The sequence below is a fragment of the Macaca fascicularis genome, chromosome 2 (genome assembly GCF_037993035.2).
Source record: "Macaca fascicularis isolate 582-1 chromosome 2, T2T-MFA8v1.1".
Lineage (NCBI taxonomy): Eukaryota > Metazoa > Chordata > Mammalia > Primates > Cercopithecidae > Macaca > Macaca fascicularis.
In genome coordinates, this window is record NC_088376.1 from 163,267,108 (window position 1) to 163,283,800 (window position 16,693).

The 16,693-nt window shown below is 34.7% G+C and overlaps 1 protein-coding gene across 4 annotated transcripts in view; it reads left to right on the plus strand.

Moving 5' to 3' along the window:
* Nucleotides 1-16,693, plus strand: part of GSK3B (glycogen synthase kinase 3 beta) — a 269,831-nt gene that overhangs the window by 180,387 nt on the left and 72,751 nt on the right. For all 4 annotated transcript variants that reach the window (XM_005548051.4, XM_005548052.4, XM_045384687.2 and 1 more), the window contains exon 7: nucleotides 6,258-6,355. In XM_005548051.4, the coding sequence (XP_005548108.1) occupies nucleotides 6,258-6,355 (98 nt within the window). The remainder of the gene's footprint in view (nucleotides 1-6,257; nucleotides 6,356-16,693) is intronic.

Below are 16,693 nucleotides of genomic sequence, written 5' to 3' on the forward strand. Positions count from 1 at the left end.
TCTTCCTATCCTCAGGCCTCCCTATTCCCTGAGAGACAACAATATTGAAATTAGGCCAATTAACAACTCTGCAGTTGCTTCTAAGTATTCAAGTGAAAGGTACATCTTTCACTTTTAATCAAAAGCTAGACGTGATTAAGCTTAGCGAGGAAGGCATATCGAAATTGTGCCAGTTAGCCAAGTTGTGACCACAAAGGAAAAGTTCTTAAAGGAAATTAAAGTGCTACTCCAGTGAACAGATGAATGATAAGAAAGTGAAACAGCCTTATAGCTGTTACGGAGAAAGTTTTAGTGGTTTGGATAGATCAAACCACAACATTCACTTGAGCCAGAGCAAGGCCTGAACTCCCTACTCCCTTCAATTCTGTGAAGACAGAGAGGTGAGGAAGCTACACAAGAAAAATCTGAAGGTAGCAGAGGTTATTTCATGAGGTTTAAGGAAAAAAACTGCACGATGCCATAAAAGTGCAAGGCAAGCAGCAAGTGCTGATGTAGAAGCTGCAGCAAGTTATCCAGAAGATGTAACGAAGATCATTGATGAAGGTGGCTACATTAAACATCAGAGTTTTAATGGAGACCAAACAGTCTCATACTGTATTGGAAGAAGATACCATTTAGGACTTTCATCTCTAGAAAATCTAGACTTCCTCCAGAGAGGAGAAGTGTCATTGCCTGGCTTCAAAGCTTGTAAGGACAGGTTGACTCTCTTGTTAGGGCCTAATGCAGCTGGTGACTTTAAGTGGAAGCCAGTGCTCATTTACCATTCCAAAAATCCTAGGGTCCTTAAGAATGATGCTAAATGTATTCTGCCTGTGCTCCATAAATAGAGCAACAATGAGTAGATGATAGCACATCTGTTTGTAGCATGGTTCACTGAATATTTGAAGCCCACTGCTGAGACCTACTACTCCAGAGAAAAGTATTTCTTTCAAAATATTACTGCTTATTGACAATGCAACTGGTCACCCAAATGTTGATAAATACATTCGTAAGGCTATAGCTGCCCTAGATAGTGATTACTCTGATGGATCTGGGCGAAGTCAATTTTAAATCTTTTGGAAAGGATTCACCATTCTAGGTGTCATTAAGAACATTTGTGATTCGTGAGAGTGGGTCCAAATAACATTTGGAAGAAGTTGATTCCAAGCCTCATAGATGACCTTGAGGTGTGCTAGACTTCAGTGAAGGAAGTCTCTGCAGATGTTGTGGAAATAGCAAGCAAACTAGAATTAGAAGTGGAGCCGGAAGATGTGACTGAACTGCTGCAATCTCGTGATAAAACATAAACAAGTTGCTTTTTTTATGGATGAGCAAAGAAAGGGGTTTCTTGAGGTGGAATCTACTCCTGGTTAAGATGCTGTGAATATTGTTGAAATGACAACAAAAGATTTAGAATATTACATAATTGTAGTTGATAAAGCAACAGCAGGAGTTGAGAGGACTGATTCCCATTTTGAAAGTGGTTCTAATGTGGGTAAAATGCTATCAAAGAGCATCTCATACTACAGAAAAATCTTTCGTGAAGGGAAGAGTCAATTTATGTGGCAAACTTCATTGTCACTTTAAGAAATTGCTCCAGCCACATCCTATAGCCTTCAGCAACTGCCACCCTGATCAGTTGGCAGCCATCAACATCAAGGCAAGACCCTCTGCTAGCAAAAAGAGTACAACTCACTGAAGGCTTAGATGATCATTAGCATTTTTTTAGTAATAAATGTTTTTAAATTAACGTATATACATTAATTTTTTTTAGACAATTCTATTGTACAAGTGATAGACTACAGTATAGAGTGAACATATCTTTTATATGCACTGGGATACCAGAAGATTTGTGAGACTTGCTTTATTGTGTCTTATTGTAATGGTCTGGAACCAGTTCCACAACATCTCTGACATATGCCTGTATAGAGTTTTTCAAATTTTACTTTTCAGAATTTAAAATATACCTACTATTCTGTTTTTCCTCCTTGGACTATTAGAATTATAAAGCTAATAGCTTTTACCTTAAGAATTTAAATTAATTCTAAGTAACTTTTTGTTTTTTACTTTCTTATTTAAAATCCTCCTGAAATACTTCTGAGTGTGATTACACTAGTTGGAGAATTTATTAATGTTATTTCATTAAGTTAATAATGAAAGTGATAGTATGGCCATATTGCTAACATTTCCTTCATGCCATCTCCATTATTTAATATAAAATCAGCTTAAGTCACTAATAGTTTTGCTAAATGCACTGATTCTGTAGAAGTATGTACCCAAGATGTTAGTGATAGAAGGAACTGAATAGAGACCATTAGCTTTAATCATCGTTGACCTTCTCAAGTCTTTACCCCAGATGTTTAGTGATAGGAGGAACTGAATACAGACCATTAGCTTTAATCATCATTGACCTTCTCAAGTCTTCACTCAAGATGTTTAGTGATAGAAGGAACTGAATAGAGACCATTAGATTAGCTTTTATCGTCATTGACCTTCTCAAGTCTTCACCCAAGATGTTTAGTGATAGAAGGAGCTAAATAGAGACCATTAGCTTTAATCATCATTGACCTTCTCTTCTACTCCATTTTAGCCCACTAGCCAGGAGTGAACAGAGAGAGCATGATCAGCTGGACATGAATAGGAAGCTAACAAACAAGGAGCAACTTTAAGCTAGATGTGCAAGTGGAAACCAAAATTATTTTATTCTTATGTATTGTTTCTGAAGAGAATTCCTTTAGTCCAAAAACAGAAACAAAAGCATGCAAATAATAAACCCAAAAAATCCCCACAGTAACAGAAAACTAAAACAAACAAAAAACAGACTTGGCCTGGCGCAGTGGCTCACACCTGTAATCCCAACACTTTGGGAGGCTGAGGTGGGCAGATCACTTGAACTCAGGAGTTTGAGACCAGCCTGGGCAACATAGTGAAAACTCGTCACTACCAAAAATTAGCCGGGCATGGTGACATGCCCCTGTACTCCCAGCTATTTGGGAGGCTAAGGTGGGAGGATGGCTTGAGGCCAGGAGGCAGAGGTTGTAGTTAACTGAGACTGCACTACTGCACTCCAACCTGGGTGACAGAATGAGACCCCCTCTCAACAACAGCAACAACAAAAAATAAAACAGACCTTGTGACAGTTTTCTGTCTTTTTGATACAAATAGAAATTCTCTGATATAAGCAAACACCCTAATCAGAAACACATTATTTTTTTATTTTGCCAAATGGCAAAATGCCAAGCGCATTTTGATTTCTGCCAAGAGGCCAGCAGTTTTACCCACCATTTCCTTTGTACCCTCAGTACAAATGTTAACCCAGTAAAAGTGTATTCTTGTGAAAAGAGTTTTGCCCTCTGGGACATCTAAAAATGTCTAGAGGACCCAGGTGCAAAGAGTACAAAGTGTCCTCTGTAGACCACACTTTGAAATCTGCTTTACCAGAGGGTAGAGAGCATAATAATATGTATATGTATGTGTATGTAATTCTCAGAGTCTTCTTATGGCTATGGTACATGGCATATATGAATGGACAGATGAGAAATAGTACAAAGAATATTTTGCTTGTGGTCGACCTAGGTTTGAGCATCAGGTCACTATTGAAGTAAAGTGGAGATTACTGACAGTTCTGCTTTTCTGAGTGGCTGTGAGGCTTAAATAAAATGTTAGTGAAAATACTGTAGAAATGTAAGGTGGTATTCTTTTTGTGGCATTTTTAGACTTGACTCTCTTCAAGAGCAAATTTCAGCCCCTTGTCTTTGGGTATATCATTGTATTTTCCAGCTGCTTTACATTTTATTCAAATATATGATACTGATTATCTATATATATACTGGTGTGAGTTGTGCCAGAAACACCTAAAATAAAGGCAGTTTGATTCTTCTCAAAAAGTTATCACATCATCTCACACATTAAGGAACAGTTACACAAACAGGAGTCTTTTGAACCCTAACAAGCCTAGGTTTGGCCTCCCATTATAAACTTACGATACTTGCTGCTTAAGACTGTAATGTTTTTAAACAGACCCCCCAAAAAGTATACTAATATAGTGACATTTTTAAATGTTTTTAACCATAATGTTTGAAACAAAGAGTAACTGCTTCTGACAAGATTATTGTCATATTTAGATACAGCCAAAGATAAAGCTGATGTCTCTGATTATATTGTCTTACTGAGAAATGGCAGAATGAGAACAAAAGGCTTCCTTAGAACAAGGGATTGAACTTACAGACAGACCCTTGAAGAAGCTGTTATTCTGTGACAGTGAGACAGTTATTCAAGAGAGTGGTGTCTTGATTGGGAACTGAGAATGATTCCAGGCCTAGCTCTACTATTCTGTACCTTTACCTTGGGGAAGTCATTTAACTTTATCATGTCTTAATTTCCTTATTCCATGAAATAAGTGTGTTAAACTAAATGGTCTTGAAAGATCACTTTAACATGAACCTGAGTTAAGTATGAAACAAAATGCTATTCTGGCTTTAACCCCAACTAACTAATTTTCAGTGTGCCAAAGCACTATTTTTATTTTTCCAGTACCTTCTATTTAGTTGAAGTTTTATTCTATTTGGAGAATTTCATCCATTTCTCCTTTAAAATAAGAGTAGAAGAGATTTTAGTGTCATTCAGAAAGTGATTGATAAATACTTTGTTTTTACTAACTTGACTGATGTAACATGAATTGAAGACTGCTAGTATAGTTGTCACCTGAATCTTTTGAGTATCAATCTTCTGTGGTAACTTCTAGGCAAGAGTATTTCTTGATGTTTTACTTTTTGTCTTCCATATTTGTAGCTAAATCTTGCCTAAGAAAGTGTTTCCTGTTGTTTTTTATGAAGGCATAATTATTCCCCTACAATTTTTTCAGCCTTGTATTCTGAGATGAATCATTCCGTATTAGAGAGGAAAAAAGTTGAGTGCATATTACCTTCCATCTTATTAACTAGGTAAAGGGATATTTTAAAACTTGGATTAAAATAAGCATTTACATAAATAAGGAGATACATCTTTTCCACTTGACTATAACAGTTAGTATTACTGTTGGCTTTGAGTAAAGATTCCCTAGCAAGCTTTCATATTTGCTTCATTTATCAATTTCCTAATATATTAAATAGGATTCTTGGTCTATATTTGCAGAATAGATGTCTTGGTTATTAACTTAGGTCTGAACAAAATCAACTTGAGTTTGTTAAATGAATACTATGTCATTTTTCTAGGTCAATAAAAAGTAGTCACTGGAGCAGTGATTTCCAGTCTCCCTTGATAGTACATCTCACCACATCAGACCTTTAAAATTTTTGTTGTCAACCATTTACTGTTCCTTCTTCTCCTTCCCTACTGGTAGGTGGTAAAGTCCAGCAATGATTCATATTCGTCTCCCTAAAGCACTTGAGTGTTGGTACATTAGAAACCTAGGAATCTCAGAAATCTGGAAGCTAAAAAGCAGCCTTTTCTTGTAGGAAGTTTTAATAGTGGGCTTTAAAATAGAGTGATTGTAGTTTATCTTCTAATCCAGTAATACTTTTGAGAGAGAAAGAGGATATTACTAATAATTATCCCAGGATAATATATAAGCCATAACTATCCTGGGTAAACTAGGATGTATACTTTAAAGTATTTTTAAAGTGTATTAATTGAGTTAATTTTTAAAGTTTTCTCTAGGGATTGAGGTTTTCATTTTGACTTAAAAGTGGATTATTTTTATAATTTATGAAGTAAAATATATTCCTGTATCTTGCCATTCCGTTTTATTTAAAAATGATAATATATTTAAGCACATTTTTCTGTCAGTCATCCTAGAACATAAAAATCAACCATTTAAAGTATTAAAAGTGTTCCTCAGAATTTGCATTGACTTAAAGCCCAGGGTCTGGGAGAGATTGAACCTTTCCTTGCTGTTCCTCTGTAAGTACCTACTAATATGCAGAGATTGTGTCACTTTGAATTATTTTTAAGTATGATAAATAGATAGTCCTGCCATAGCTTTGGTACTGTAATCCTCTGTCTTGCTATTTGAAGACTTGAATACCTGAAATTTGATAATAATAGACTTTACCCTTTATTAGAATATTCTTATTGGTCTGGTTTCCTCTTTGGTAAGTTTAACATTTAATTAAAAAGAACATTAGGGAAGTTTTATGAAGTTTTCTCTGTTTTGGATTGTATAATCTTTTCCTTGTGATATTTACTCTGTGATCACAGTAAAATTAGAAAATGTATACAAACATTTTTCAGTTCAAGCTATAAAGTATTAATAAGGCTTTGTTTTCTTTTCTCTTTAGATGTATGGTCTGCTGGCTGTGTGTTGGCTGAGCTGCTACTAGGACAACCAATATTTCCAGGGGATAGTGGTGTGGATCAATTGGTGGAAATAATCAAGGTGAGAAGGTTGAATCAGAATATTTGAACTGGAAGGAATTTTGGTACTACTTTAATAATAATATATCACACACATACACACATGAGAAACTTAAAAAATGGAGGAAGCAATCCAAGGTCACATAGCAAGTTCAGCTATAAAGTGGGTATAAGAACGCCCCCCAGCCTTTTGGTTTTTGTTTGAGTTACTCTTTGCTTGTATGATTCTAGAAAAGCTGTTATGTATATCTAATGCAAGAAAGGTATATATCTGTTATTTAAAGTACTTAAAAGCAAAATTGGACTATAAGCTCACTAAAATTTATGTAAGCTGAATAAAGGCAGAAGCTGTGTCTGTTTTTGCTCACTGTATACTCCCTGCTCCTAATACTCTGTGGAGCACATAGGAGATACTTGTATTTGGTCACTATTTATATATATTCAGTATTTATAAAATGAAAGAATGAATGCCTACATGTCTGGCTAGATCATTGATAGAAACATTTGACTTATGGATTTAATATAATTTTATTTGTTGGGTCTATATGGATTAAATATAATTTTATTTATTTTAAATTTTATTTAAAGCTGAATGAAAGCAGAAGATATCTCTGGTTTTGCTCAGACACAGCTTCTGCTTTCATTTAGCTTTGCATACATAACACCTTTATTAACAGCAAATATTTAAATATTATCTTAGAATATATGTTTCCTTTTAAGAACAGTAGAGCTGAGTTTTTAATTGAGTTTTTAAATGTAATTTTTTTAAGTTTTAAATATTTGAAATCTTAAAAGAAGGCCCTTTACTTAAAAACAAACAAACAAACAAACAAAAAAAAACCTAGTGTCTAGATTTATATCACTAGATTGGTTCATTCTAAGGTTTCAGTTTGGACAAAGCAACAACACATACTGTCTCTGGGGCTTTGTTTGTGATACCCCAAATTTTTCATAGAATTGTAAAATTGAAAAATCTTCTTAGAGGTCATGTCGTCCTATCCAATACACAATGAAATAACCTTTTAGTTACATTCCTAACAAATGATTTTCTAGTATTTTCTTGAACCCTTCCAGCATCAGATTACTACTTAGGGTTGCAGCTTATTCTGTGTTGGACAGCTTGAATTTAGTTTTTATTATACTGAGCTGTAACTCCTCAGTAGCTTATACCATGAACATAGGACTGTGATCAAGTTCTTTTCAAACCCTTGTACTTCATTCTTTAAAAATAGGGATTTTTAAAATCAAAGGTGGTTTTGCTAGATGTCATTGTGTACAAGTATTGTGAAAAGATCAGTGTGTAATCAGCAATCTTCTTTATTATCCATATAATTTCTTACAGTTTGCAGCTTAGACTGCTGTGGTATTTGCATCTTCTTTTGGTACCATCTTTGAGTTTCAGATCTAACCTTTTACCCTTGTTAACAGAACTATTTTCTTTTTGATTTCTATGCTACACTCAGATCTAAATTTGAATAGTTTGCTTTCTTTATTTTCTTTCTTTTTTTTTTTTTTTTTTTTGAGACGGAGTCTCGCTCTGTCGCCCAGGCTGGGGTGCAGTGGCGCAATCTCCACTCACTGCAAGCTCTGCCTCCCGGATTCACGCCATTCTCCTGCCTCAGCCTCCCGTGTAGCTGGGAGTACAGGTGCCCACCACTGCACCCGGCTAATTTTTTTTGTCTTTTTAGTAGAGACGGGGTTTCACCATGCTAGCCAGGGTGGTCTCGATCTCCTGACCTCGTGATCCGCTTTCTTTATTTTCTAAAAGCCTACCCCGTCATGTAAATTAATGCTCGAATACGGAACTTGGCTAACTTTTTCTGTAAAGGACTAGATAAAATATTTTAGACTTTGTGGGCCAAAAGGCAAAATCGAGGATATCATATACGTACTTCAATAACAAAAGAGAAAACACATTTTCACAAATTTTTTTATTGATGAAGTTAGAGGTATAATAATTGAGTACTTTTTTTTTTTTTTTTTTTTTTTTTTAAATACAGCTCTACTAACCAGAAGAATTGAGTTCTTTTTGGGGGAATATAACCTTTAACCTTTCTCTTAATTGATGTTCAAAGTTAGTACTTTCTAATCATCAAATTGATTGCAAATCTGTTAATTCTTAGCTTATGGGCCTCACACAGACAATGGACTGTAGTTTCCTGATCTCTGCTCTTACACAACCATTCAGCATTTCTCCTGTCCCTAGGCTTTTATTTGATGTACTTGAGCTCACCATCACCATGCTAAAATTCTCTGGGCATATTGGCCATTCTATTTGTCATATACGTTTAGCTCATTAGAATTGTATCATTTCTCTACTGATTATATTTTAGAATTTTGTGGCGATTTGTCATTAATTTTAATTAATTCACAATAATACAAGTAGAATTTTTGAGGAAGCTAAGTGAGCATCTGTGATAATTCCCTATCTCATGCCTGCTGTAATACCTTATAAACCTTTAGGTCTAGAGCTTGCTTGTACCACTTTTGTTAGTCCTTGTAATTCATTTTTCTGCTAATATTAGTTTATGCTACCTGCTTAATAGATTTTGTTACTGATAATTTCAGACTTCGTTTTCATTAAGCACTTATTTTTTGCAAAATGATCCATGATCGATATGTAGTAGCAGGCCAACTCTGAAACAAAACGCTCGTCATGTGCTGTGCTGTCATCTTGCATTTATACTTAAGAAATATCACCTTACTACAGTAGGTAAGTTCCAAGATCACTGCTTATAGGAGGTTTTGATAATGATATAAGATAAGAGAATTGTAAGTATTTCCAAGCATCCAGGGCATTTTGGGATATCTGGTTTCGAGGTCCCTTCTACATCCTTGACCATGGCTGCCCAAGATAGATGGAATTACCAGTAGTTGTTTACCATCCATTTATTGACTGGAAGTTGCTACACATTGCACGGAGGCTCATGGGCTTTGTATTTTGTGCAAGTGTGTATATGTTTAGTATAGTTCTAAGTCTTATTGCATGAAGGTTAATAAACTTCACAGGAGTGTTGTGTGTGTGTTTAATATAGCCCCAGATGTTACTGGTCCAGCCAGGGGCAGTAGTTCACGCCTGTAATCCCAGCACTTTGGGAGGCCGAGGTGGGTGGATTGCTTAAGCCCAGGAGTTTGAGACTAGCCTAGGGAACATGGCAAAACCCAGTCTTTACAAAACATAGAAAAATTAGCCAAGCATAGCGGCACACGTCCATAGCCCCAGCTACTTGGGAGCCTGAAGTGGGAAGATTGCTTCAGCCCAGGAGACAAATGTTGCAGTGAGCCAAGATTATGCCCCTGTACTCCATCTGTGTGACAGAGCAAGACTGTGTCAATGAGTCCATCAATTAAATAATAAATATCACAGCCGGGCGTGGTGGCTCACACCTGTAATCCCAGCATTTTGGGAGGCCGAGGTGTGCAGATCACTTGAGGTCAGGAGTTCGAGGCCAGCGTGACCAAGATGGTGAAACTCTGTCTCTACTAAAAATACAAAAACTAGCCAGGCATGATGGGGTGCGCCTTTAGTCCTAGGAACTCCAGAGGCTGAGGCAGGAGACTTGCTTGAACCTGGGAGGCAGATGTTGCAGTGAGCCAAGTGCCACTGCACTCTAGCCTGGGCAGCAGAACGAGACTCTGTCTCAAATAAATAAATAAATAATAAATACCAAATCTTCTTCTTTCTCCTTTCTGCTTGCCTCCATCCCTCCCTCCTTCCTATTGTTGCTAACATCTGTTCCTCAAATGTTAAATATATACACGGTCTCATTTGAATGAAAATTCCTGAGAAATGCTGATCTAGCTATTTTAGTTTTCATGATACAAGTTGGAAAAGAGAAGTTATATGTGTTTGTTTTCAAAGTTAAATGTTATTAAGACATTCTGTATTTTAAACAAATACTTTCATATACTGATAAACATGACTTTAAGAATAGATTCGAAATTTTCATAAAGGTGGTCTCATAGATGCCCAGTTCAGTTCTCACTTTTTTTAAGGTAACAGCTTATGATAACTAGGGAACTCGTATTAAACTGTTCTTTTCTGCTTTCTTTTCATTTTCTCCCTTGAAAACCTCGTAATAGAGTATCTGGGGGAAGCTAACCTTGCAAAAATAGGTAACTTCTCTGAATTTGAGTTTAAGCAAGAAAAAGGAAAGTGAATAATCATATAATAAACTTTATGAAGTTTTTTTTATGTGGTAGACTTGCCTCATTATTTTATAAACTTTTGCCTCATTATTTTATAAACTTTCTGAGCAGGGACTTTTTTTATTCTTGTGTTTTAATATCTGAGGGCACCAAAATAATTTTCAGTTAAGGTTTGTATTGAATTAACTTGTTAAACCATTGTCCATTCATGAATTTGAAATTAGCTGGGAATTAATAAGAAAAGTTAATGTGGTTGTTGTGTATGTTGTTTATTGACTCAGATGTCTATGCCAATAATTTACAGCATGAGTAAAACAGTTTAATTAAATGAACTTTATCTCATTCTAGCTAACATTTTTCGTTTTCCTCACTGCCCTCTAATAAGAAGGTTTTTCTAAAATATTTAGAGTAAAATCCAAATACATTATATTAAATTAAAAGTATAAGAACAGATTTGAAAGTCATGGAAAATCATTTCTAAGCATGAAAAACACAAGTATTTAACTTTCTGAAGTTAATTTCATGCATACAATTGTCAGATCATCATTTCGTTATGCCGTTTGACCTCTACATATCAAAAATGCATGGATTTTCACAGCATTTGTAAAAAGACAAATTCCGTTAGGGACTTCTCAATGTGCTTTTTTCCTTTAAAATCTTCCTTAATATAAAAATCTCAAGAAATATCTGATATAGTTCCAGAAACATGGGAAAAAAATAAAACATTTTTAGAAAACCTCTACCAGGAATTTTGCCAAACATAATGTTCACTGACGTATAACATTGTCCTTTGGCACCTCTGCAGTTGGCCATAGCAGTGGAGCTTTATAGAAGAGAGTCCTGTGAAGGATTGTATAATGCTGGTGAAGATAATAGTTTTTAATGAGAGTCACTTTTTTTATAACTACATAGTCTTAGATTTTATATGCTCAATGCAGAAGAAAGAGTGAGAAAGCACAGAGAGACAAATAGACAAAAAATCACTTACTGTTCTAGCACATCATGAAAGATACTTCTATAAATATTTTCATATACTATATTTTCTTTTTATTTAAATAAAAATACCATCTTACTGCTTTGTAGACTTTTAAAAACTGAACAATTAAGTATATTTTTAATGATTAAATAGATTGCACTGCATGATTGTATTTCGAATTATATAATTGATTCTGAAAATAACAGCATTAAGGTAAAGTGATACAGCATTGTCTTTCAAAAAGTTTACATGATACATTGGCTTTCCTAAGTTTGATTATTAACTTTCTTACATAAATGACAAGTGTCCCCAAAAAATTCCATATAAGCAATCTGGGAAGTTTTGAATCTGAGAATGCTGTTAAGTTTTACTAATAATTTCTCCCCTCCACTCTCCAAACTTTAAAACATAAATTTCAAATAAGGTAAGATGAACTTTAGTCCAGAGTTTTATTTCTGGATTAAATTTTCACAAAACTAACAATTTTAAAATAAACCAACCATTTGTAGAAGTTTTTAATTTTAAATATTAAAATTCCTACAGAGATAGTTTCATCTCCACCTCTTGATAATGGAATTTCAGTATAATTTTCATAGTTTTCGTAACTGCCCTTTAGAATTTGGGTATATCTCTTTTAAAAAGCTTGACATTAAACATATTGAATCTTAAATTATTTGCAATAATAAAATTATAAGGCAGTTAAAGTTTCTTAATTTCTTTTCTAATACAACTTTACTAAACTACTGTTTAGTTTTCTCTTAACATTTACCAATTTAGATGTCTATGTAGATAGCTCTTACGCAGGGAAGAGCTAGTAATTTCGGTTATCTCTAACTGCAATTTTATGTAAGAAATTTGAAAGTGCAACACAGATGCAAATAAACTTTTGATTATGCTATGGGAGCCAAGTAGATGGACTTCATTTCTTGATGCCTATCCATAGAAAAAGATTTAGAAGGACCTGCAAATTCTACAATGGAGAATAGAATTAAGGGAAGGTGAAAAGGAGAGAACTTTTATTTTTTGCTTTTTACTATTCTGTGATGTTAATTTTTTTAAGCAAGCATATCTTTTTACAATTGCAGGACTTACGAGAAAGTAGTTGCTTTCAATTTTTTTTTGTTAGTAAACAAAAACAGTTCTATAGAAGTTGAGAGTTACATTTTTGTTACAAATGTTTGTCTAAATAATTGTTTTCCTAGGCTTTCAATTTGACTGATGCTTGTTTGTGGTATAATTTAGACAAAAAGATCAGTGGATCCCTGGCTTCTCAGAATTCTGCATTTTCCCATATTGAGAAATGACTGCTCATCATAAAAGCTGCCACTCAGTGAGACCTTACTTTGTGCAGGCACTGGGTTAAGCACTTTACATTCATTACCACACTTAATTCTTATATTAACCGTAAGAAGTAAGCATCACTACTACTACTATTACTGTTACTACAGTAGTCTCTTGATATCCACAGGTATCACTTTCTACTGTTTTAGTTACCCAGAGCCAACCACAGTTCAGAAACATTTTTTTAAGTGGAAAATTTTAGTAATAAACAATTTATGAGTTTTAAATTGCATGCTGTTCTGAGTAGTATGCTGAAATCTCATGCTGTCCTGCTTCATTCCTCTTGGGATGTGAATCCTCCCTTTGTCCAGTATATCTATGCTGTATACACTACCTGCCCATTAGTCATCGACATCATTTGCTCCTGACATCCAGCCATGGACATTATTATGGCTCACTGATCCAGGATCATTCCAAGCAGATGATCCTCCTCCTGGTGTATGGTCAGAAGATCATTAGTAGACTAAGGCTGTGCCACAAGGCCTGTGTAATTCACCTCACTTCATCTTACCACATAGGCATTTTATCATCTCACATTATCACAAGAAGAAGGATAAGTGTAGTACAAGAAAATATTTTGAGAGAGAGAGACTACATTCACAGAACTTTAATTATAGTATATCATTTTAATTGTTTTTTTATCTCTTACTGTGCCTAATTTATAAATTAAACTTTATCATAGGTATGTATGTATAGGAAAAGCATAGTATATAGTTTGGTACTATATATGTTTTCAGGAATCCACTGGGGAACATATCATCCACAGTTAAGGGGAAACTACTGTATTACAGTATATACAGTAATAGTTGGTGTAGGGTGGTGGAAAAACCATCTGATTCATCGGTAGCTCAATTGATAGCCTCTATTCATGGAATTTTGTACCTTTGGGAAAAACGATGTGATCCTTAATGTGAACTTGATACCCAGAACCCATTGAGTCATATTTATTACTTATTATATGTATAGTGTAAAAATTTGTGTCTACCAGCAAATTAGTGCAACCCCTAAATCTTACTGTAGTGAATATATGAGATCAGTTTGAGGTACCTTTAAGTTTAATTTTGTTTCAACCATTGTAATGGTCAGTTCCTTTGCTTTGCTTTCAATTACACATGGTCCCCATGATTCCTTTGCTTTGCTTTCAGTTACAGACAGTCCCCGACTTAGGATGGCTTAATGTTTTTTTGACTTTCCAATATTGTGAAAGCAGCACAGATTCAGTGGAAACTGTATTTTGAGTACCTGTACAACCATTCTGTTTTTCACTTTCAAGACAGTATTCAATAGGTTACATGAGATATTTGACACTTTATCATAAAATAGTCTTTGTGTTTGATTATTTTGCCCAACTGTAGGCTAATGTAATTGTGCTGAGCACATTTAAGGGTAGTCTAGGCTGAGCTATGATTTCAGTAGATTGGACATACTGTTTGCATTTTCAGCTTAGGATATTTTCAACTTGTTATGTATGGGTTGACTGTGATATGATCCCATTGTAAATCAAGGAGCTTCTGTACAGTTCAACCTTATTTTCACTATCTTCATTTAGCAATATTTTAGATTTTAATTATCTTATCCCTGTCCTGTAGTTTGTTCAGTGCCCATGTGTATCTACACTCTTGTTTCCTGGCTTAACATTTTCATTGTCAGATAATCTTTTTTTTTTTTTTTTTTTTTTTTTTTGAGACAGAGTCTTGCTCTTTTGCCCAGGCTGGAAGTTCATTGGTGCTGTCTTGGCTCCCTGCAGACTCTACCTCCCAGGTTCAAGCAATTCTCCTGCCTCAGCCTCCCAAGTAGCTGGGACTGTAGGCATGCCTGGCTAAGTTTTGTATTTTTAGTAGAGACGAGATTTCACCGTGTTGGCCAGGCTGGTCTCAAACTCCTGACCTCAGGTGATCCACCCGCCTCAGCCTTCCAAAGTGCTGGGATTACAGACATGAGCCACCACGCCTGGCCCAGACAATCTTTTAGAGGTCTAAGATATCAAATCAGAGTGTAGTAGGTATAAAATAGCTCTTTTTGGTAAGTTTTTGATAGATATATGATGCATCTTTATAAACATGCATTTGGAGTTTAATATCATATATTACCTTTGGACATTTTTTGTGCTGCTATCGAGCTTTTGTGTTTTTAATAGATTGCAGAGACTGTTTATTAAACTGATATCATTTTTTCACTCCCAGTACATGTATGTACACCCTCTTACACATTTTAATACAGGTTTTTTTTACTTGTAATACACATAGTTTGTAATACATAAACAAGACGTTTGTTGATTGTGTTAGTTGGTACTTAATTTGTTCTTGTATTATCAAATTTTTTCATTTATTGCTGACTAAAGCAGCAGCTCTTAATAGTTTTTGAATCATGGACTACTTTGAAAATGCATTAATAGCAGTGGACACTTCCCCCCAGAAAAATGAATAAATACCAGACAGTTTGTATGCAACTTTAGGTGATTCTTGGCCTTCCCATAGCTCTCCCAAGAACTCCAGGGTAAACATCTTTATTCTATTATAGTACAAGGAAATATGACTATAGTTCATAATAACCACTTGTAGAAAGTAGGTATTACACATACGATATGATGCCAACATTTTAAAAATAAGTGAAACAGTAAAGAGGCATTAACAGAATTATTCTAATGCAATAATTGCTCTACATTAGTATAGTGTTTTCCATAGACCAAAAGAAACATTGATTTTAACTAATGTGAAATTTTATTGGGTCTACAGTAACTTACTCATACTTGGTTAAATCCCTGTATACTTAAAAGTGTTGTGTGTGCCTAGGCATGGAAAAATAACTTCCTGGCGATGTAGCTCAGTTTAACTTTTGACTTGCAGATAATGGCATCCATTTGAAATTGTTACCTGTCCCAGAATATGCAGTGTAAAGTTATTTACTAATTTGCCAGTGATGTTTTATTTCTACAGAGGAACTTTTTTCCAGACAAACTGAAGTTTCATGACATTGTCACTTCAAAGCTAATTTATTTATAGTTGTATTTTAGGACCTGAGTCAAAAGACCCTCCATATGTTTCCTGGGATATAATACCCTGTAATTATCAACTGCAGATTCTTGTGCAGGGTTGCCTTTTGAGTTATTTTGTGTGTTTACCTAATTCCAGGGCCTCAGTTTAATACATTTTCTTTGGAGCAATCTATAAAGTATATGAAGGGTCAGGTGAGAGGTGGGACAGGGACAGAAATCTATCAGATTGACAGCATGCATATGCTACACCCCTGACTTCAGGACTTACGTTTTACTAAGGAATTCTTGCTTCCTTTTTTGCAATAAATAGTTAAAATATTTGACACAAATGATTCTTAATAGTTTGCTAGTAGGAAAAGTATAAGAAACTAGCAATCTTGTAGAAAGGGGCATTTCTAGTTTTTAAAAGTATACTGAATGCTATTGCATATTTATAAAGCAATATTTTATTGTTTATTTGATATATAAGATATCAAGAAAATGTGAAGAAAATCTTGGCTTGTGGTGCTACAAAGAACTATAGTGTTAGTGATTCTCAAAGGAAAGTAAAACTGATCGAAGTGTATACAGATTTTTACATGTATTTTTTTTTAATCCAAGAGATTCAGATACCCCCCTTTCTATTTTATACTTCTTCCTTGAGAATACCACTTTAGCTGAAATTCACCTAGAAAAAAAGGTCTTTTGACTCCTATGAATATGTATCAACCAAGAATGAATTTTTCACTTTATGTTCAGTAGTTTACCTAACTAAAACTTTTTGACAGGGAGGGAGATGACTTGTTTCCAAGTATAAATTTTCATTTAGTAAGAAAAGAATGAAGTCCAAAACAGTCTTGAAAAAGAATGAAGTTGGAGGAGTCACTTTTTTTTTTTTTTTGAGACAGGGTCTCGCTCTG